Source organism: Calonectris borealis, chromosome 2 (assembly GCF_964195595.1).
Source record: "Calonectris borealis chromosome 2, bCalBor7.hap1.2, whole genome shotgun sequence".
Lineage (NCBI taxonomy): Eukaryota > Metazoa > Chordata > Aves > Procellariiformes > Procellariidae > Calonectris > Calonectris borealis.
This window is the reverse complement of record NC_134313.1, coordinates 166,835,590-166,857,611: the sequence shown is the minus strand read 5'-3', so window position 1 is coordinate 166,857,611 and position 22,022 is coordinate 166,835,590. Positions and strand designations below refer to the sequence as shown.

Genomic DNA, 22,022 nt, shown 5'->3' with positions numbered 1-22,022 from the left:
TACACACAAAAATGAAAACAGAAAATAGTCTTCCACATCGTTTAGAGTGTTAATTTTCTTTACGTTTCCAGTGTCATTTATTTTGCTAAGCACTGCTGTAATTCTTTCCACTTGTCTTATGCTCTTATTTTCTTACAAAACAGTATACTAGGCTTTCTGTATAAAACATATATATAAACATATATATATATATATATATAAAAAAAAAACCAAAGCAACGACCCCCGAAATGGACTTACACACAGGTATGTATTTGTCCTTCATTAGAAAATATACTGTGTGTATATTTATTCATTGTCCCTGAATGTCACAGCACTGGCTATTAGAGTGGGGTCAGGAAGAAAGAGGCCTTTTTTTTTCCTGGTTTGCTTTAAAACATACAGTTAAATGAACAATCAGATCCTGTTTACATATTGGCACCATGTTGTTCTTCTTGCCGTTGTTATTACTACTCTCCAAGTGGACTTCTAGTTATTACTTCCCAGGAATTAATATATCTATACATTTTTTGTCATATATTCTTTCCTCTCACAATGAGCTGGATGCAGGTTCAGGGAGAATGAAACACTGGAAAATCGAAATGAATCCTGGGAATCTGGAGGTTCTTGCCTTGCTTAACTTTGCCAGCCCTCTTTCTCAGAGACTATCAATAATTTAGAAAATTACGGTTAATTCTACATAACAAGTAATATTTAGTGGCGTTTCCTTCCAAAAGATGCTTTTGGGCAATGATTTGAGATAGTTTTTCACATGAACTGCTGGCATTAGATACCAGCCTTGCATATTTGTATAAATACTTTTTCCAGTATAAGGCCCCCATTATTGGTACAGATGGTTCTCTGTCCTCGGTATCTATTCTTTCAGCAAACAGACTGATCATTTGAACTACTTATCATTACTGAGTGATGTGCTGGGAGAACCATCCATGCTAAATTCACAAGAAAATTTGGTGATGGTGAGGGAGGGGTTAAATTTCAGCCCAATTTATTTAGCTCACGCAAAAGTGTCTAGCGACTTCTTGGCCTGAATACTTTGTAATTGAAAAACCCCAGATATAAAAATATTATTAAGATTGGGGGCAAAAAAATGGAAAACCATATTGAATTAAAAAACAAAGTACTGCTTGCTGGTTTACAAAGAGTCTATAACACTGATAAAATCTTCAGAAACCAATGTGCTTTTTTTTTTTCCTTGTCCTTCCTTATTTTGGCTTCATTTCAACCCGGGAGTTCATATCATCTCCTTCCAGATCATACTCTTCTACTTGGCCGCTGGTCCACACCTTCATACGGTCAGTCAGGTCGCTGCTTCTAGGAGCTAGGATGAAGTCGTAAATCAGGGCAGCACTTACTCCTCCAATGATTGGGCCAACCCAGAAGATCTGAAACACAGTTCCAAGCCCAGTTAATACATCAGGTATTACTGCATTTGAAGCTGTTCTGAAAATCTCTGAAGATTTTCTGCACAAAATTTACAGTGAAAACATTAAAAATACAGTCTATCACCTGAATATTTACTTACTACATGGCAAGAAGCCATAAATTTCTCACCATGAATTGGCAATAGACCCAGAGATGAATAACTGTGACTGTGTTGTCAAGTTCTGACATTTAAAATTAGGTGTCTACTGGTAAAACATCTCTGTTACTCCAGATAGGTTTGGCAGGAGGGCACAATTTCTAAAAGCAACGAGGGCATTAGTTTCCATTCTCCCACCAACTTTCAGTGATAGGTGAATTAGAAAGTAATACTTAGTGAGGACCTAATTAGGGGCTTAATTTGCTACTAGCTGCTATTTAGCTAGTGATATTGCTGTAATTGTACTGGTCTAATCACTTAAGACAAGTAAAGTTTGGAGGGAGAGGTAATAAAAGTATTTTAGTAGACAGGTTGATTTTATTAGAAGTAACAGATGATTTTGAGGGATTTGTATGGCCAAAGAGTTCCTGAATCTGAAAACATGTTTTCTTTTATTCAGCAATATCAACGGTTTAATATGAATTTTTACCTCTATCTTCTTCTCTCTCTCTACAAAGGAAAATATTTTTTCTATGAAATTCTGAAAATACTTAGTTACGTTACCTTAGTATCCCAATAGAAGTATTCCAATAGAAGGGAGATAATTGCGAAGTTTCCCTAGTGTCCTCCTTTTGTGTTTTAATCTTTAGATTAAAATGGCATCCATATCCAAAATTTTCACAATCCATCGTACTCTCACTAAATTTCCATGAATGCCTATGCAAATGGCTGCTAAAATCATGAGTAGGAGAGTTGGAACAAGCTGCATTTTAAATATTCAGGAACACATGCTCATTTAGGGCTTTTATATTAGCCCTCTTTATTGAGCTTTAGTGAAATAAGTAAATTTTTGTGAAGTTCCTCATTTTAACCACATTTAACCACAGGGAATAATCTAAAATTTATAGTGTTTCCAGAGCACTTATCCATGAAAGCAAATAAGCAGACACTTAACTTTAAGAGGATGAACATTTTATTAGCTTCCAAATATTGGATGATCCACTTCAGTTTATAAGTGGAATCTATAAGCAGATAGATTAAGAACCTTCCTAAATTAGGTTTTACCAGATTAAGCAGTAGCACTTTACAAACTTAGTTTAAACAATAAATACTCAATAAAGGATTCTGTGCAATGAGGCTTTAAAGTTTAAAATATTTGAAAGAAATAAACATAAAGGGAAATAACCAAAGAAAATCTTCTCTATTACTTTGGACATACACACTCAGCTTGAGGACTTTGTGATCTCCTGAGGCTGGTCAGGAGCAAAAGGAAATTGTTTGTTGTTAAATGAAACAGAAATGGCAACTCACTGGCTTGGTCCTAAAGATATGTGTTTAAATGTTTCTGATCTTGTAGATTATGTATATGCAGAGTCTCTTGTAAGCTAAACAAATTTATTCAACTTACCCAGTGATTTTCAAAGTTGTTGGCAATCAGCGCTGAGCCAAAAGACCTGGCTGGGTTAATTCCACAACCGGTGTAATCAATCTAGGAGGTGGAAAGAGAACCAGTGGTGAGGCACTGATGCACATGTGGCACCTTCATTACACAGGAGGGCAAGTGGCAGCCTGCAGCATGGTTCAGATGCTCACAACAGCTTCATTCATCCCACCCACTCTTCCTCAGAAAAAGGGGAAAGACTGTTGGTCATGTGCCTGTCCTGTCCCACCAGGGAAATAAATCCTACTGCAGCAACTCGTCCCAGATATGCAACCTCATCACTTACTGCCACAGCCACATGGGCCAAGAGAGGTGGGCCATGCATGCTGCAGAAACAAGGTCAGTCTCTGAAGAGGAAGTAGAAGGAAGAAACTTTCATCTGCCCATCATCTACCTGCCTTCACTGGCCCATCCTGAGGTGGCATATTGCAGATATCAACTGTGAGAGCAGAAACTTACAGCAAGAAGGTGTCCCAAGGCAACAGAGAGACCAATGGCCAAAGGTGCTGATCCCGAGACATCATTCCTTCTCCGGTCTGTGGTGGCGAGGACACACAACACCAGCTGGAAGGTAGCAATAATTTCGATACCTAGTCCTTGGCCTGCGTTGATTCCCTCTGAAAGCTGCATGGAGACAAGAAGGAAAATGTCACTTGATATTCCTACCTGACTTCAACCAGGATGAAAAGTTTCACAGGATCTACTTTCTCAACAGGAAAATGCAGACCTGCACAGCCATTTCTCTCCTCAGTTTGCTTTTGCTTAAGAGGGAAGAAAAAAAAAAAGAAAAAAATAAATTGAACAGAAATCAGTTTTGAAACAGTCACTGCTGTACTCAAGTCTAGGTATAACCAGATTTTGTTGGTGATTGAACATGGTCGCATGGTTGCTGCATCCATCTAGTGAATGTTCAACCACTAGACACAATGAGAACGTAACTGGTCTATGCGTGAGAAACAAATGAGCCAGAGATTTGCCTTCAATAGAGTTTACCCATAGAAGTGAACTGTGGTGCCTTGAGACATTTATTCATTGCTTCTGAGACTGAGGATGCTGTGGCCATGTTAAACTTTGCTCAGCTTGCCTTTATCAACAATTGCTAAGCAAACAGGGGAGGAGGAGGAAGGGACAAATAGACAGTAAGAAAGGTACATAGCTCTGGGTAGGCTGAAAGTACCTATCTCTGCTATTGACAAGTCACATTAATCCTTTCTTCTCGTCTCCCACCACTACTTATTTTCTGTAGTTCAGTATGAACTCTTCAAAACAAGGACTTCATGTGGACAATGTCCTGCAAAATGCTGGCCCCATGGGCAGATTTCCACATGAATATTGAGACCCATTCAATTGCCTAAAAATACGCCTCTAAGACCATTTAAAATACCCTGAGATATCCACGGTGTTCATGTGGGACTGGTAGATGTGACGCAAGTCCTACAGAAGACCAAAGGTATCTAAAATGGCTCTCGATGCCAATGTTTAGGTAGTGTATCTCTAACATGGATAGGTAATGAACATAGTCAATGGAGATGAGATCCATTCAGCTGATGAAATGTAGGTGATCATTTGAGAGTCAACTGAATAGCTCTGTCTTTTATTTTGTATTCACTAGATGTCATTTGACTACAACAAGAGCTTAGACACTTAATTCACATGTAGACCAATTTTAGGTGTCTTAGACTGAAACTGAATCTCACTCAACTTCTTTGTGAGCCAGAAAAAACCATCCACAATTCAGGAATCCTAAGGGGCTTATGGGGGAAGTATTTCAATTTCCTACTGAAATAAAACAGATTCTCTAGAAAAACTCACACTGGCAGACATAGATATTATTGTATTATTAACTGTGTTATTAATCATTAAATCAGTAGAGTTTCTTATTAACGTGAATGCTGTAGAACATATTAAACCCACGGCAGTTCACATAAATGAACATTAGACAATAGAAATGCTGTCATATTTCAGGAATACTATTAGAAGCTTGTGCTTAACAAGAAACTGTGGATCTAAACCATTCAATGTTATAACAAGTTTTGAATTTTGCTTCTAATTGCTATATTCAGTGGTATCTTAGTTAAGACAAGACAAGGCTGTATCTGAGCTGAATAACTTGGTGTTAAGCAGAAGTAACTACATTGCATGGATAGGATGAAACATGAGCTTGGACACAGGCCAGGGAAACTGAGAATGTGAGTGACTCAGAGTCGGAAACGAACTCTGCAAAACTTATGCTCAAGAATAACACTATCGGTAGGTTATCCCATCTGTCATCGCCTCTGCATTAAAAATTGCTAGGTCATACATGATAACAACATAATTAAATGTTATTGTGACCTGTCCAAAACAATGAGACTATGGGAAATCATGCTTTAAATCTGTTTTTGTGGTTTTACGCCCTAATTTCCCCAAAACTAATATTTGAATAACCTTAAAACTTAAAGATGTTTAGCTGAACTCTTTCTCTTTCCACCTTTGCTATTCACTTTTCTTGTTTCTTCTGTGTAAAAAAGCAGCATAATAACAAATTCCTAAGTCCTGAAAAAAATCATCTTCAGCCAACATAGATCTGATTTGCTACATTAAAAACAGTGAAAATATATTGATTTCTAAGACCTGTCAATCTGAAGCATTAATAATACATTTTTATATCTTGTTCTTTAATATGAAGGTCCTTTGAGTTAGAAGCAGTTTATCCACAGATGGAAGGGCATTCTGGTTGAAATGGTGGGCATTTTGGTTCCTTCAGCATCCATACAGTAGAAACTGAAATCAGATAATGAAACCTTCAGCCTTAATAGGACTAATATGTGAGAAATACAAGTCTGACATAAATATATACAGATGAGCCAGCAGTGAAAATTACATGATCCTGAAATTTAGGCTGAATGCCTGATATATGACTAAATTAATATTCTATTACTTTTGTCATCCCCTTTTAAAAATAATCACTTTTTTGGCTGCAAAGACAGTGGGATTTGTGGCTCTCAACAAATTAGGCTTCAAATGCATCCCATTGATATCAAAAGTAATAGGATCCCTTTAAGAATCTGGACTATAGACTCTCTGGAAAATCCTATCTTGCATTTGGAAGGCCAAATGGTCAAACTTAAAAAAACAAGTGTATTGGCAAATAAGTGAGTGATATGCAGGTTCCCAAAAGTGGATATGAAACTAAATTCTCTTCTGTCATAATGCAACTGTTAAACCCCAGAGAATCCAGGTCTGAGGTCTGACGCATTGATGGTAGTATTTGGCAAAACCTTGGCATTTCAAATTATTAAACACAGACCTACCATTAGTCTTCCCCTCCGTTTGAAGGGCTTCTATAAAAGAAAAAAAGACAAGAAGAGCAAAATGATGCTTTTAAAACCTGTGATAATTCTTATCTTTGAGAGGCGGAAATCATATTCTTCCTTTCCCTCCAGGAAAACACATCCTACAGCTGACGTGACTTGAGGTCATTCTCCCTGCTAATCAACACTTATTTATGGGCTGTGTGGAATCAAAGAAAACCTGGAAATATCATAGGAAACCTTTTGCTTTCCTTTAGCATGTAATTGTACGCAGCCTGCCAGAGACGTAAGATTCCACTGTGAGAGCAAAGAGTCTGGGCCATGTTCCAAAATGAGGCAAACGGAGGCAAACCTTGGATGTTCTGCTTTGCTGTGGTCTGTGGGTCTGCAGCATATAAGTGTAATATCACAGACATTTGTTATTTGCCTACTTGTCAGAGCTGTAGTGTCAATACAGCAGCAGCCTGGACCCTCCAGGATACAGCAACGCATAGAACAGCATGAGTCTTCACCACCCTAACCACATCGAAGCATAACATGGGTAGTAGGAAGGTGCATTTCCTAGTATCAAGTTAAAATGTCCATATATATAAGTGTGTGTATGTATTTATATTTATAAAATCCTTGGTCAGAATGGATTTGCAAGAGTTACCCAGCTAATAATGCAATATAAAACATGTTGCACCTGTTGAATCTGCTGGTTTAAGCTCTTGTCAGAACCAGGTAGGTATAACCAAGATGAGTTGGTTACCCTCTCATTGTATTTTCCATATGTTATTCAGTTTTTTTAAGGAAAGTATGAATTTTTGTAGAATACCTGACGCAGAAGCTTCAGCCTCTGGTAAGGTCAGGGCTGTCTAAAGCTTAATCCAAATCTAGTAGGAAGTAATACTATACATTACTGAGACCAGCCTACCTGAGGCTGTCAATAAAACAAAGGCAAAAATCAACGGCTGGTCTTAACATCTAGCATTCTGATACTAAGAGTATCCAGAATATAAGGTGACCATATCTCTGGTTCTTGAATAGATAAATAATGCCTTGAAACATAAGACACAGTCGCCTCTACTGTAGTGTTGGGGTGAAGTGGTCCTCTTCCAGTGACCTGTACCAACACTGCAATGACTTTCTTGCCTGCATTGGTAGGCTGCTTACCAACTGTCACAACAAGGTATGTAGGCAGGGTATGTGGGTTGACACTGCATTTGCCCTTGATGTATCTGTGGGGAAATCTCTGACCTCTTCTCATCTTGGTCCAATAACTCTCACATGGTCTGCATTTTAGGTGATGCTCATTAAGGCAACAGAAAAAATATCGGAGGGCAGGGAACAGCCCAGCAACTCCCTAACCTTTTCATGCTTCAGACTTATGAGACTTGAAGAGTGGATTCAGTGCTTTAAGGAACCAAATATGCTCCAAGGGATTAAAATGAAACACACAAGCCTACATTCATCTCCACCACGGTTTCCCATAGCATAGGAATCAATCCAGACTGCTCCTCCTTTTTTGTTCACATGAATTGTTCCACTAAACTTCATTTCTAAGTCACTATTTTGACAGGAGAAGCACCAGAAACATAGCCAAGATATGGATTACATCATTGGCAAAAGCCGAGAGTTATATGTAGACACATATATCTGATGAGCTGAATCACTCTCTTGGCTGCATTAGCTTGCACTGAGTAATTCTCCCTCGACTGCAATAGCACCCAGACGACAAGCAGAAGCCTACACGAAGACACCCCAAGCGAGGTGTATCCTTCTGTGAGCTGAATCCCACCGTTAATATTTTTACCTAAGTTCACTGTGAATCTGACCAAGTTCATGGAAGAAAAATCCACTGGAATTCAGTAAGTTTATAGAAATTGCATCTCATTCAGAAAGCTCCTGTGCTGCAACTGTTTGGAAGCTAAGGAAGCACTTGGGGCATACTGAACACCTCTGCTTTGCCTTACCGGGCATAGGGATGAGGTACAATACCCGTTCCCCATTCAAAGATTAGCTTTATCTGGTAATGCTACTGCTGCTCCTGAGCAACCTGGTTTGAAATCAGTGTTGACTCTGCTTTGAGCAAGAGGTTAGACTAGAGACCTCCTAAGGTCCCTCCAACCTGAATTATCATATGAGACCTCGGTTCTTTGGAAAGGTTCTTCCTGTGGGAAGGTCTGGGACAGAAGTGCCTCAATGCTGCTCTGACTCGGCTGAGTTAATGTCTAGAAACAGCTGGTGACATATGCAGATAGTGGAGACATAGTTGATGGATCCATCACTGTGAAGGCTCCACATAGATATAATCCATATTGGTGAGTCAGCCAAGAGGCATGTAATATAATCAAATGAGGACTGTTAAACCTGAGGGCAAAATTAATAGAAAATCATTATCTAGTCATGACCGTGAGAGTAACTAGTTGAGATGAGCACCTGCTCTTTGGTCTTAGCAAATGAGTAGCAGTCACATTGCTTCCATTTCTCCACAACATCAGACAGGAGATGGGAACTATGGAAACTTGTTTCTCAGAAGTCCCCTTAACTGCCATGTTTAGCTGACTGACTTCCACAGCTTCAAGCAATAATGTGGGCAAATTAATGGTATGTTTTCTTTCCTTTTGGTTTTTTGGTGTGGTTTTTTTGTTTGGGTTTCTTTTTTTTTTTTTTTTAGAGCAGGATATTTATTAGTTGTCTGCCTTCAGAAGAGAAATGGGGACAGGAAATTAAACTGGCCCAAGGTAAACCCAACTGTGTACTTCTCCAGTGGCTTCATATTTTTCTCATTAGGAGTAAAAGTATATCAAGTTCAAGCATGTTTCCTGTTATACGGATAAGACAGTTTGTTATGCAAGGTGGTTTCATCACGTGGTGCTATGCTCCATCTCATCCAACAAACCCTTAACCATGGATTGTATCTTCCAGGGTCCAGCTTACTTTCATATAACAGGGATTAATTTCTCATTGTTCCTGAAAAATGATAGGCCTCTGGAAATGTAGAAGTCTATTTTTCAGTAGGGGAATGTCAATTTTGTCCATTCTTATGAAACACTTCACTGCAAGCCATGCTGGCTGATGTTTTTTAGAGAGATAAAAGTTAAGCCACAGCAATTTAGTGACACATATAACATCACTGATGGCTGGGACTTCTCTCCTTTGCCTATCCCAGCCATCCCCTAGGTAAGGCAGCTTTTGCAGAACCCCAGGAATATCATGGCTGGTACATAACAAGAAGCGTGTTGTGGACCGACTATAAATGTATTACCTTTTATTAAAGTGGTTTTAATATTCCTATTGGGAGAAGAACTATGTTCTCCTGTCCACACAAAATCTAGCATTTTAAGAGCTGTGCTGCAATAAATAATATCTTTATATCAGACAGACCTCTTTCCTTGTGTGTTGAATTCAAATATACAGGTAAAATTTGCACAGGACTGCTGTTTTCAGCATTCCAAATTATTAGTTTATCTCTGCCTTGGCAGGCTTTTTGTCTTAAAGGAAGACTTTGAGCATTTTATTCAAGCAAATTTGAATCCATTTCCCTGGTTATATCACTGGCTGACTATTCTAAAAAAGGTCATCTTGCTATCTTACTGCGTTTTCTTCCCGTTGCTTAAACTTTCCCTTCTTTGATTTTCCTTATTTTTCTTAATAAGGAAAACTCTTCACATCAGTTTAAATGGTTCATGTCCTCTTCTTCATCCCTACACTGGAAATATTAATTATGTTGCTTTATACCAACTAACTATTATTTAAGTGTTTAACTGGGCAAAGTTCTTTAATGCAATGTTCTTCAAATGTAATCTCAGAAATTAATCTCCCTACTTCCCTCAAAACCATCTTCCACTATCTGGCCTGTCATTTTGTTTGTCTCTTCTCATTCTTTCAGTTCCAACTCTGCCACGAAAATAACTTGATAACTTCCATCTTGAAAACGTACTTTTCTTCTGCTGGAAGTCTGTCCCAGATCTCCATAGCTATAAACCTTCCCTTAACCCACAGTCAAAATGTATTCAGAGACTTTATCCCTGGCTATTTAACTACAGTTATTCTCTTTTCTCCTTGCTATTTAACAGTATCACTCTGAAATGGCTGTTTCTATACCCATTATTTGAGTGTTAGGGATTCAGAGAGTACAAAAGTCTCATTTCTTTAGTAAGCAGAGACAGGTAAAGATCTAAAGAGTTTCACTTAAAATTATACGACAGGAGCACTCAGAAGAAGCTGCTTATGAGACAAAGAATTAGCTTTGGATCGTATCCTAGATCAACAATAGAAGCATTCAGCCGAACCTAGGGACAAAACATATTGTCCTCTGCTAGATTATCCTTCCTATAAATACAGCCTTAAGAGCTCTAAAGGGGACTCATTCAATTCCCAAAGCACAAATCATATTTTCCATTCTTTGGACCGCAGACACCCTCCAGGAACAAGACTAACCTCTCTCCTCCCACCCTATCTCCAGGCTGATGAGAAACTAGCCAGAGCTTTGTGTTGCAGCAGCCTGGTACGCCATAAAGAGAAGAGTGATGGTTTCATTTGTATTAAACCAGAGCACATAAAGTTTACATGCGAGGCCAGTGACAGACAGTAAAAGTCAATTCCTGTATAGGACTTGCATGTAGCACAGCTAGTTAGAGCTAGACCATTTGTCTCATCTACACTTTTACTTTTTGATGTGCCTCTGGGAAAGCTGCTTAAAAAATGCTTTTTTAAAAAAAAAAAATTTTTTTTTTAATCGCGCTGCTGAGAAATAAACAACTTCTATTCAGAGGATAAGGAATGGTGCGTTGTTTTTTCTTTTCTTTACCCTGCAAAACCCAAGTAAATAGTTCATTTTCAGTAACATTTTGAAGCACACATTTATACCAGGGACGTATTTATGATCTCCTATACTGTCAGCCAAAAGGAGATGGTCTTTCAATGGGGAATTTGGGGCATATATGAATTTTGAGCCTAATAAAATCTTCCTTTCTAATGTTGTTACTGGAATAACTAGCTGGATTTGCAGAAACCTCACAGTATGGTTGTTGGCAATTGCACCAAAGCAATATTAATTTTATACTTCTAGACAAACACTCCAGCAAACCTGTGAAGTTTTCAAACTTTCCAAGTCTGTGGTAGTTCATACAGTCAGTCTTGTGCAGAGCATTGAAGATTTGGCATTTCTATGGAGTTCAAAAACAGCTCTGAATATGTGCAATGGATTTCAGGAATTAGGGGAACAATTCTAGCTCCTTCATTTCTCCACCTTGTTCATCAAGCGAAAAGTCTTATCAAAGGAAGGAAAAGGTGCCAAACCTGACTTTATTCATTCCTCAGTCCAAATACAGCCATCATTAACTTCAGAAGTTGTGTGTGTATGTGTAAGGAAACATGTGCCACAGTTCTGCTTTGAGAGCTTTCCTTGACTTCATTTGGCACGGCATTAGTGTCAAGAGCCTGGAAAAGTTTGGTTTTCTGTAGTACCTCTCAGTGGTTCCTGGAGAGGGGATGCACAGGGCTCTACCAGGAAAGGACACAGAGGATTTCTTTGCTCCTTTCTGGTCCACAAATGCCAAAAGACGATCCCCTTGCAGAGATTTCAGGACACATTTTTGCCCTCCTGCTCTTTATAGAGTTTCCTCCAGGATGCCTGTCAGGCCCTGTATATTTGATTTAACAGGTTAATGCTGTGCCTTAGCCTCAGATCTCATTGACTTCAGCGGAGTCGCAGCAGTTAAACACTAGCACTAGCTTTGGCTCTGGATGCCAGAAAGAGCAGTACTTTCCATTAGGTTGCACATTAATAAATACACAGGACAACATGCTGCTCTTAGCCAGGCCAGAAAAACGTCCAGGAGGCATTCACTTGCTCCATGGCATTGGTATTAATATTAATCTGGAGGTACTGAGGAGCACAGCCACAGACCGTGATGTCTCATTGTGCCAGGTACTGCATCAGCCCACAACGAAAAGGGTGTCTCTGCCTCCGCATATTTGTAATAAAGAGACAACAGTTTAAAGACAGGGAAATATAAAAACTGAGAAATGAAGACACATTACATACAGATAGTTTGCTCTCTATGAAGTTGAGCACAAGCACAATAGTTTGATCTGGTTTCCCTAACTCCGTAATGGAGATTTTTCTAAGGAAGAAGATTTCTTTGACATTTTCAATTGTGATACCAGGTAAAGATCTCTCTGTTATTGAATTCTCTCAATCAAGCTGGAGAATGGACAAATAAGCAAAAATGTACTACTGCTCTAAAGAAAACAGGCAATTTCCTCTTGAGACAAACAGGAAATTTTTCAAGGGCTATTTTTTCTTCCTTTAGTACTCGTGATGTGGTTTAGTATCCTTGCTTTAAAAAATGTTTCTCTTACAGGTAGCTATATACAACCCAGATAGTGACATTTTTTAGGATTCTCTGATTAAAGAAATGCTATTCTTGACCCACCCAAAGGTTCACATTATCTGCTGAAGTACGAGCCCTGCTACAGTGACTTGTATGTTACTTTTACCATTGCATCAATTTAACCAGAAGAGATCCATAATATTCATTCTCATGTTTGCTGTGGAAATTTCCATTTGTCCTCAGCCTGTGGTTCTTGCCATGCCAGATCTTGGTTTAGAATTGACACCCACTAACAGATTTTTTCTTTTTTTTTAAATTTCTAGTGAATTTAAGTTAGGAAATGAAATTTGGGTTTACCTCGTTTGAAGAGTCTTTCTATCTATCTGTCTGTCTGTCTGTCTATCTACCCATCTATCTGTCTCTGGTATGTGAACGTGAATATGTGTGAATATCCAAATACATATGGCATAATACATAGAATGATAAGGAAAGGAAAACAATTTTAATTGTTTATTAGGAAGGGTGGTGGCAAAATTAATTTCCTTATATTTCCTACTTAATCCTACTTAGTTTGACAGCTAGTCAAACACAGAAAAAATTTGTTTTCCAAAAAATCCCAGCATGACTCCATTTGAATTACAATATAAACCAATTACCAAATTAATAATGTTTTTAGGTCTGCTGCAACTCATTATTTTACAACCCTCTGTGTACCCCTTTCTTCAATTTCTATCATTTCTATTTAAAAAGGACCTTTAATCTGAGGCTTGCAGAGCATTTTTTAGATAATGCACCAATCGCCCTTGGATCCTCTGGATGTGGACCCAGTCCATGGTATAAAACCCACTTAAACCACTCTATTCAAGCACCAGCAGACTGGTGTGCAGGTGGATGATCACTGAGGGCCTTGCCTTGTGCCAGAAATGGCCACGCTGCTGCATCCTTGAGTGCTTTCCACCAAAAGCTCAGGGCATGGCTATATGATTTAGGAGCAGAAGCACTAAGCAAAACTTTGTAGAAATGGAAATAAGAAATAACTTCTGAGACCTGAGATAAGGATTAGAGCTATAAGCCCTGTCATCCCCAAATGTTCTGGAGGATAACCATCAGGTTTACATCTCAGCTCAGATGTTTCTGCTGTCACTGTGTGAACACATCAGAAAGCGGCCCAGACTATGGCCAGTTTTGAGCAGGTGCCTTTCCTGTGTTCCACCTCCCTGGCCTGGTGTGATTCAATACAATGCTGGCATGCCATAAAAGACCGCTGCTGCAAAATTGAAATTGAATAATGAGCTATTGTTGTGGCACTCTGTTAATAAAAATCCCAGACTAATCTCATGTACAGGAACCATTTTGCTCACTCTAAAAACACAGCAACTTCTGGTCCCTTGTAGAAGCTCGAGTGCTTAAGGACGCAGATGTCCCAGCACAGGCAAGGTGGGCAGGAGAAACCTATATTGGATCAAAAAACAGGGCAGGCAAAGGGCAGTGACAAGGAGAATGAAGCTCACTGTATTGATACTTGAGAAAGGCGCAGTATATAATCTGCGTTGAGAAAAGGCATCCAAGGATTTTTAATAAGCGCTAGAGGTCAGGAACTCAGCTGCATGACTCATCCATCCAGCGGCACCTCTGGAACTGCAATTTTCCTTACTGACGCAGCATCACTTACTCAATTGTCCACTCACACTGTCAAGCTCTCAGTTTATGTTGGAAGTTCTTCCAACTCAACCCAACATTTTTTAATTTGAGGTTGGAGGAGAATAGACTCATAGGGCGTGGGCACAAAGAGAGAGGGAAATCACAAGGTAAACACTGAGTCATGCAAGTCCCTCTCCCCGTGGTCAGATGGCCACCACTGGTGCACTGGTTTGGACCAAACATGGGGAGTCTGGTGATTCCTGTCCGTAATCCCTTCTAAGGCAACTTTCTAAAGGATGGGAAATATTCAGTGAGGAATATCAGGATAAAAACATCAGTACTGACCCACACACACCATTAAAAGGTGTGGCAGGTCTCAACTTTATGAAAGGCAACTCCCAGTGCAGGAGCAATTTTGTGTTTGCACTAGAGGTCTCTGCCTTGGAGATTTATCGGGAGAAAAATCCCCAGCATTGATGTCCTAGAGATAAGATGACACATCTGCGAAGCTAAAGATCCACACATCGTATGCCCCATCCTATGCTCCAATCTCCTGGAGACAAGAGATTGTCCAGTCTTCAGCTTTCCCAAGTAGCAGAATAAAGTTGGAGCTGGGGGACACATAGACAGCAGAGAAAAAAAGCCATCTCCAGCATAGGTGTTCAAAGCTGCTCTGCTGCTGCTGGACCACAATCCAGCTAAGTAAGATTACTTATGGAAAGGGGACTCATTCTGTGGTGTGACTTTGGTGAGGGTGGAAGGTGTCTCAAAGTAGCAGGTACTGCCCTGCAATGAAGAATCAAGGACAGCAAAGGGCTCTTTTTTCCCTGTCTTTGAGAAAGGATTTGGAGTTGGCCACTGTGTGTTTATCACCAAAGGGCATTGCACCCTTATGTGCACCAATTCTTCTGCCACAGCTGATCCAACTTTGGGGACACTCTGCTGAGCAGAAGTGGCAGAGACACAGCCAATCGCACTGGAAATCCAAAGGATGTTCCAGCAACAAGTGACTTTCCATGCTCCAGGAGTGATATCTACATCACTATTCACCCGTCTTAAGAAAATGCTCCAGACCTCTGAATCCACTGACCACAGATTTCTTCTGACTTTTCCAGAAAGTTCTTCAGTTACACAAACAATATTTATCAGTCCACTGAGTGTTTTTTAAAACCAAGTCCTTCTATTTGTTATTCTTGGTTGTTTTTCTTTTCTTTATCTACCCTGAGCAATGTTACCTTCTTGTTTTTCTTTATCTACCCTGAGCAATGCTACCTTCAGGTCTGTTTTCCTTGCCTACAATTTTTGATCCACTTATAACTTTTAAAATAATATCTTTCATCATAAACTTCAAGGCAGAGTTTTCAAATAGTTTCCAAATTGTAGCCCCGAGACTTAGGCGGCACATTTCCTGGCACTCTAATCAGTATGACAAAATACAGATAGTATGAAATTGTAAAGCTATGTCTGCATTTTTCACAAATTCTGATTATTTTCCAAAAAAAAATTAAAAAAACCCTAGGCTAAAGAAATCTTCTCAGCATGTTTTTTAAAAGCTTGATAAAAGTTCTCAAGATAATAATTGCAGAACTGCAAATATTCTGTTACCTTACAGACAGAAGTCTCCTCTCACCTGCCTTTCCTGCTTGAGCTCTTTGTTGGTCATGAACTGCCCATGATGAATAGCTTCTTCCGTTATCCAAACTACAGATCTGTCCTCGCTAGAAAATAGCCAGCTATGCTGGCAGACGAGTGCATTTTGGATTAGGTATTCTCTATTCTTACAGTTTTACCTAATGGAAATTTGTAACATGTAGTAATCCAATTGCCAAAAAAAGATACAAGATGATGTAAGGAAAAATATTTAAATTTTTAGAGCAACAAACACACTGCATAATCCTCTTTCAGCTTTTCCAATTCTTGAAGTTTTTACTTTGGCACCCACACCACTAACAAAATATATGGGAAGTTAAGAAACCTAAATACCTCTCTGAATATTGTCCAGAATGTCTTATTCGGAACCAGCCAAAGTAACTAAAAATATTTCCATTGACTTCAGCACAGTTCGGATCAAACTCTTCATATGTGACTGTTTTGCTTGCCTTGGTATAAAACAGACCTTAATATTGAACATGTTAAAGGAGAATCCTGCTTCTTCGTTCTCCCTTCCTTCCCTTCAGCCTTGCACCTTCCATGGCTGTTTTTTATGCTTCATTTGCTTGTGTTTCCCTTTTTCCCTTTGGGCAATGAGAAAGGCACAGATTCATCCCACTTCATTTTGGATACTTAACAGAGGCTCCCAAGCCTGGAGCCTCATCATGCCGACGAAGAGCTGGCTGTGTCTGGAGGACAACTCAATGGATCTAACGGCTGAAGTACCTCTCTTTGTCTCTCCTTCTCTGTGAACTAGAGAGGAGCCTATGGAAATAGGTTCCTCACTTGGCCCCTCAGTGCAAGACCTACAGCTGGGCAGGATAAATCTAAGTTCAAGCATGCAATCCCACCCAGTATCTACTGGGGACACTGGATAGCCACTGACTCATTAAACTGCTCCCATCACATTTTTCCTGTAAAAAACACCCCTCCAAGAGCGTGGCAGGGTCAGAACAGAGGACACAGTCATGCACATCCAAGCCCTCTTCCCAACCTTCTCAAACAAACAGTACTCCCTTTCTTTCTATTCTTTTTCTCAATAGTGAATCTACACCTCCTTTTCCACAGGAAGGGCAGGAAGACAAAGCAGCTGGCAGGGATGCCAGCTCTGTCCCTCCCCTCCTTGTCCTCAGGTTAAAAAGCATAACATAAAAGCAAATCTCTGTGGTTTCTCCTTATCATCTATTTTCTGAGGAAGGCAGCGTGTTCTTGGGGCTGGGTTGTGGTTTCAGGATATGCCCCGTTGTGATCGGCTCTGCACAAGGACAGCTCTTCTGCCTTTGTCCCCTGCGTTGGGCTCAGACCCAACTGCCCCCCCAATCCTCACCTCCCCTCCCCAGACAATCCAAGCTTGTCAGTAGGAAATGAATGGATTTGCTTTCCTCTCTAGTTTTTTCTTACAAGGAAGAAGAACAGCTGCTGCCCTCCCCATCCCCAGGGAGGTCCCCCCACTGCTCCTCTAGCCAGAACATTTATAACTGGATGTGAAAGAGAAAATAAAAAATCAAAATTCTGAGTATTTGACAATGACAAGCACTGAGACCAGGGCTTTTAGGAACTATTTTATCCATTAATTCATGCACAGAAACTGTTGCCAGATTTGTAAAATTGGTATGATGGAGACTTACACTATCTTTTATTACCTACAGTGTATTTTATGGCCTTGAAAACAATGTATTTGATTGTATTGCAGAGGTGTTCCTCGGTGGGGAACAAGGTTTCACCCTAACATGCCATTTTTGAGATTCATGAAGTAGTCTCCTAAGCTTACTAAAATTAGTGACCACATTGATCTTTCCTGATCTTTCCATCTGTCCCCACAGGCTCTTCTCTTCTGAGATGTCCTTTGTGCAGAACTCTGAATTATATCTTTGTAGCTTGGAGAGTTACTGATTGAGGAGTAAGAAGAGTTTGGGGTTGTCATCTATACCCCTTTACAAATGGCCAGTTTCAGGGCTTTTGTACAGAGGAAGGAGCCAGCCGTCAGCATTTTGTGGCAAGCAAAAGGGGAAGACCAAACGCGAGTGCTACTGAAACCAGACCTCCCATGTTTAATGGCAGTTGGACCTCTCGAGGAAACCACTTGGGCGGATACCCTGTCCCATGCGGTTGAGCAGTTCCCTCTGCCAGTGGTTTCAGAGGAAAAGATCACGAATCATACACACAGCCAGAGCCTTCTGGAGTTAATAAAATTATTTGCTCTTCTTCCCCAAAATGTTTTGGATTAACCCATCAAAATTTCCGAAACGGTGGCACGATGGAATACCTGCAGGCACCAGGCTCGAGGGAGGTAAGCAGCCAACCCGCAGAGTAACATGAGGGTGGATGATGCTAAGCTGCTCAGGAATCACCTTCTTAATATCAGATTTTAAAATGTTTTCAAAAACTACCTCATATTTCTGAATTTCTGTAATGCCACAGCATGCAAAAGCATATTACTTTATTTGTTAATTTAATTTTTTTTGATCCTTTCTTCCCCTTTTGCCTAAATGATTTCTGAAGAGATACTGCATTTGCAGCTCTATATCCCAAGTATCCCGGTGACTTCAAATGGGCATAAGATTTCAAATTAACTCAAGTTTCAAACTGCAGTGAGGAATATTCTGCAAGAAAGGGGCCATAGAAAAGATGTGAAATACTTGTTCTTAACAGAATCAGGTGAAATAAATGACTAGAAGACAATTTCCATTTATAGTTCTCTGTGTATTGCCTCTGCCAGCGGGATGATTTCAAGTTTAAAAGTGTGTCTATCCTTTTTTTTTTTCCTGTTATGGTACAACGACAACAGTAAACTGACAACATTTTGAGGAGGAGAAGTTGTGGCCAGGCAGTTTTTATGCAGCACGATGTGAGCACCTGGCTGGGAGAGGGCTGAAACCTGCACCCGTGTTAAATGTAGCTGTCTCGCATCTTCCTCCAGTCTACACCTGAGAGTTCAGGGGTTTTCCCATTTTTGTACAGCAAAAGAAGAAACAAACGGAAAGCGCAGCTGGGATTCTGTGTCAGGCAGAATCTGAGCACTCTGCCTAACGCAAGAGGCAATGCTCACACCTTTGGTGATAGGGTTTCTCTTGCTACACACCTCTCTCGCTGTTCCCATAGGTTTTCATTGCAGTCCTCATCAGGTTACACAAACCATTAATTAGGTATCGAAAAAGAACCACATTCGCAGAAGCGAAACCAACGTTGGTATATATACATTAACCAACATGTTACCTGAGACATTCAGAACCATGAAAAGGACTTGATCATGCAACTGCCAGTGATTTCAGTGTGAAATTGGTGTCAAAAGGCACCTTTCAGCAACTTGGATGTACAAAATTGAACATAAGCAAAACTGATCACGACCATAACGTCCTAAAGCTCCGAAATGGGGGTGAAGAGGAACGACCATCCCTATGACATAGATCCATCCTGGTATCAGTCAGGACTGGACCCCCTGCTACAATAAGCAATTGGCTGCCTGAGGTCACCATCACCACCACCATCACCACCACACCCCGCCCCCCCCCCCCATTTTTAGTAGATTACAGGTGTTACATTTCTACTCAAAAAAAATGAAGGAGGAATTAAAAGTTTCTACTTACCGAGTTGAGCCCCAGGAGGTTGTTTGGGAGAGAGGAGGTGACTCCCGATAGAATAGCTGTGGCCACCACCGCCCCCAGGCACTGGGCAATGATGTACATGAGCGCCTTGAAGATGCTGATCTGGCAGCTCAGCAGGAGGCCCAGGGTCACAGCGGGGTTCAGGTGTGCACCGCTGATGTGGCCCACGCTTTGTGCCATGGTAGCGATGGATAACCCAAAAGCCAGCGAAACCTTCACGTTGTCCTGAGACCTTGTTGACGTTTTGTTGCCCACCACTGGAAAGCTAAAACCCAGAGCTGAGCCAATGCTGATAAAAATAAAAAGGCTCATGGCAAGGAACTCAGCCACCACTGCCCTCCAGAACATTTTCTTTTTGAATTCACTAGCCATCTTTTTTCTCTCTCTCTCTCCCCTCCTCACTTTGCCTTCTCCCTCTCTCCCTTCCTTTGCCTGATATTTTTCCTTTGAGGTCTGAAGAGAAATCTGGAGAAAAAATACAATCCTTGGATTATTTATAGGGCTTTGGGTGGTCTGTAGGAGGGAAGGGGTGTTGCACAAAAGGAGGAAAGAACATCTACATAGATGCTGACTGCTAGATTGATGTAAGACACTGTATGCCTGCCAAAGTTTTTTCTTCCTTTTTTTTTTTCCCCTCCCTTAACAGCGTTCGATCTCTGCTGCCGTTTTTAAGAGGCTTTTTAAAATTCTTGGAAAAGTCTTTAGGAGTGCCTCAGGAATTTTACCCTCACTTCCTTAACTCCTGTATCATCATTCAGCACACGGATTGGAATGAAAGCTTTTACGAGGATTTCTGTCTCGAGCTGGACTGAAACAAAAAGCAAAGTTATCTGTGCAGGCTGGTAAGTTATTCACGCTCAGCTTCACCAGCGGCAGATGACATCCGAAAGTAGTAAAAAAACCTGACAACAAAATCCACACTCTAGAGACTTGAGTACCTCTGTTTCATTTGAAAACAGGTAGAAATGTCTTTTCTGCTGGCTCTGTGGAGACTTGGACTTGTTTCTGGTGCCAAGCCTGACGGCTGCATGGACAAGCACACATATTTACACAGGCTCACACAAGCTGGTGTTAACTGATGAATGGTAGGGATCAGATTTAATGTCTGTGACCACCGTGTAAATCTGACATAACACCGCAAGTAAGCTGGAAGCTTTACATAGATGCAATTTGGATGCTAAGGGGCAGATGATTTGGGGTTGTTTGTTTGGGTTTTTTTAAATTTTTTTAAAAATTTTCTTGATTTCTTCACTTTTTTTCTTTCAAGCACGGAGGTGTCTCAGGGTTTCCCCAGGCTTGCTCTCCCGCGCTCCTTCCGACCAGCAGGAAAAAAGCCAATTTGGGGGCTTCCTAGCCCATGTCCTGCAGTGAAAGCGTATCTCACGCCGCTCTGCTGAAGGTCAGCGGTCCTGGCTGTCACCAGGGAGACTGGCTGCGGCTGCCCAGCCACAGGACTGGCCGGAGACAGACAGAAGGGGAGAGCGAGGGAGAAGGGAAATTACATGCTTGATTTTGCAGACAAAATGCATCTCCCAGCAGTGCCAGGGTGTCTTTCGGAGCAAAAGGTCCGACTGCCTCTGGCTTTATCACAGCAGGACTTGTATGCATGCCTCAGATTAACCCCTGTGTTATCAGATCTCTGCCTGCTTTAGCGGCTGGTGGTACCTTCATCTTTAAATCAGGGGGTTTCCTCTGACTTCAAACTATGCAAAATCTGATCCAGAGTCAGAAACTAACTCTCCAAGCACAAGTCTTGAAAGATGGGTATTCAAAATCAGCCTACTTCTCTGCCTCCTCTTTTTTCTCCCTCTTCTTACTTTAATGCACTAGTGTCAACTTCTAAATTGTACTTAAATTAATTCAAGGCTTTTTCACTTGGACAATATGTCAGTATGAAGATAAAATTAAATGCACACCTGGGTAGTATTAGACAGTCAATAAGGATTTTTAAAATATATTCGTCTTTCAAAAGATGATTCAGATACAAAGCTGAAGACTGTTCAAATAAAAACCCAGATGTCTGCAGCCTGTCATCCCCAAGTTCTTATTCTTTCTAGACATCACATGTTCTTGATTTTCCATATAACCAATTTTATTTCCTTCTGTTTTATAATACACTTACACAACAGAACTATACCACTGAAAAAAAGGAAAAAGCAAAGAAATGGGAACAAATTAATTATTGGTTTTTCCTTTCTAATTACAGTGGGACTTCAATGAGGAACCATGTGACAGACAAATCAAAAATCAAATTTAGCCAAACATGGTACGTGGTGGAATTTTAATGTAAGATACAATTGATGCTAGTTGTATTCTGTTCAGTGAAACTTTTTATTTACTGCAAACAGTCTCTGAGACTTGAAGATCTTAAGTGACCAGCTTCTCTGTTCCTATCAAGCAGGTGCCCAAAACACAGGACATATATCACACACCTCAGAGAACTAGGGAAAGCAGAGCTCTATGAATAGTTTACAAGAGTTTCCATGTGTCCCAAATTGGCACCTGTGGGATGGAGCTGCCTAGATATTCAGCTGTGTCCACAGGAAATTCC

The 22,022-nt window shown here is 40.4% G+C and overlaps 1 protein-coding gene across 1 annotated transcript; it reads right to left on the bottom strand.

Annotated features, from left to right (window-relative positions):
• Positions 1 to 365: 365 nt before the first annotated feature.
• AQP1 (aquaporin 1 (Colton blood group)) lies at positions 366 to 20,098 on the bottom strand. Its single transcript, XM_075144286.1, has 4 exons — positions 19,454 to 20,098; positions 3,419 to 3,583; positions 2,927 to 3,007; positions 366 to 1,381 (listed from the first exon to the last, which is right to left on the bottom strand). The coding sequence occupies exons 1-4, from the start codon at positions 19,841 to 19,843 to the stop codon at positions 1,202 to 1,204; spliced, it is 816 nt and encodes a 271-aa protein (XP_075000387.1). The 5' UTR covers positions 19,844 to 20,098; the 3' UTR covers positions 366 to 1,201.
• Positions 20,099 to 22,022: the final 1,924 nt, after the last annotated feature.

What these genes read in the sequence shown, in the direction of transcription:
- AQP1 (XM_075144286.1), bottom strand. Translation starts at nt 19,843, where the DNA reads ATGGCTAGTGAATTCAAAAAGAAAATGTTCTGGAGGGCAGTGGTGGCT. An exon ending in CCTTGGGACACCTTCTTGCT is followed by an intron (nt 3,008 to 3,418) that starts GTAAGTTTCTGC and finishes TCCACCTCCTAG; the next exon opens with ATTGATTACACCGGTTGTGG. An exon ending in ACAACTTTGAAAATCACTGG is followed by an intron (nt 1,382 to 2,926) that starts GTAAGTTGAATA and finishes ACTGTGTTTCAG; the next exon opens with ATCTTCTGGGTTGGCCCAAT.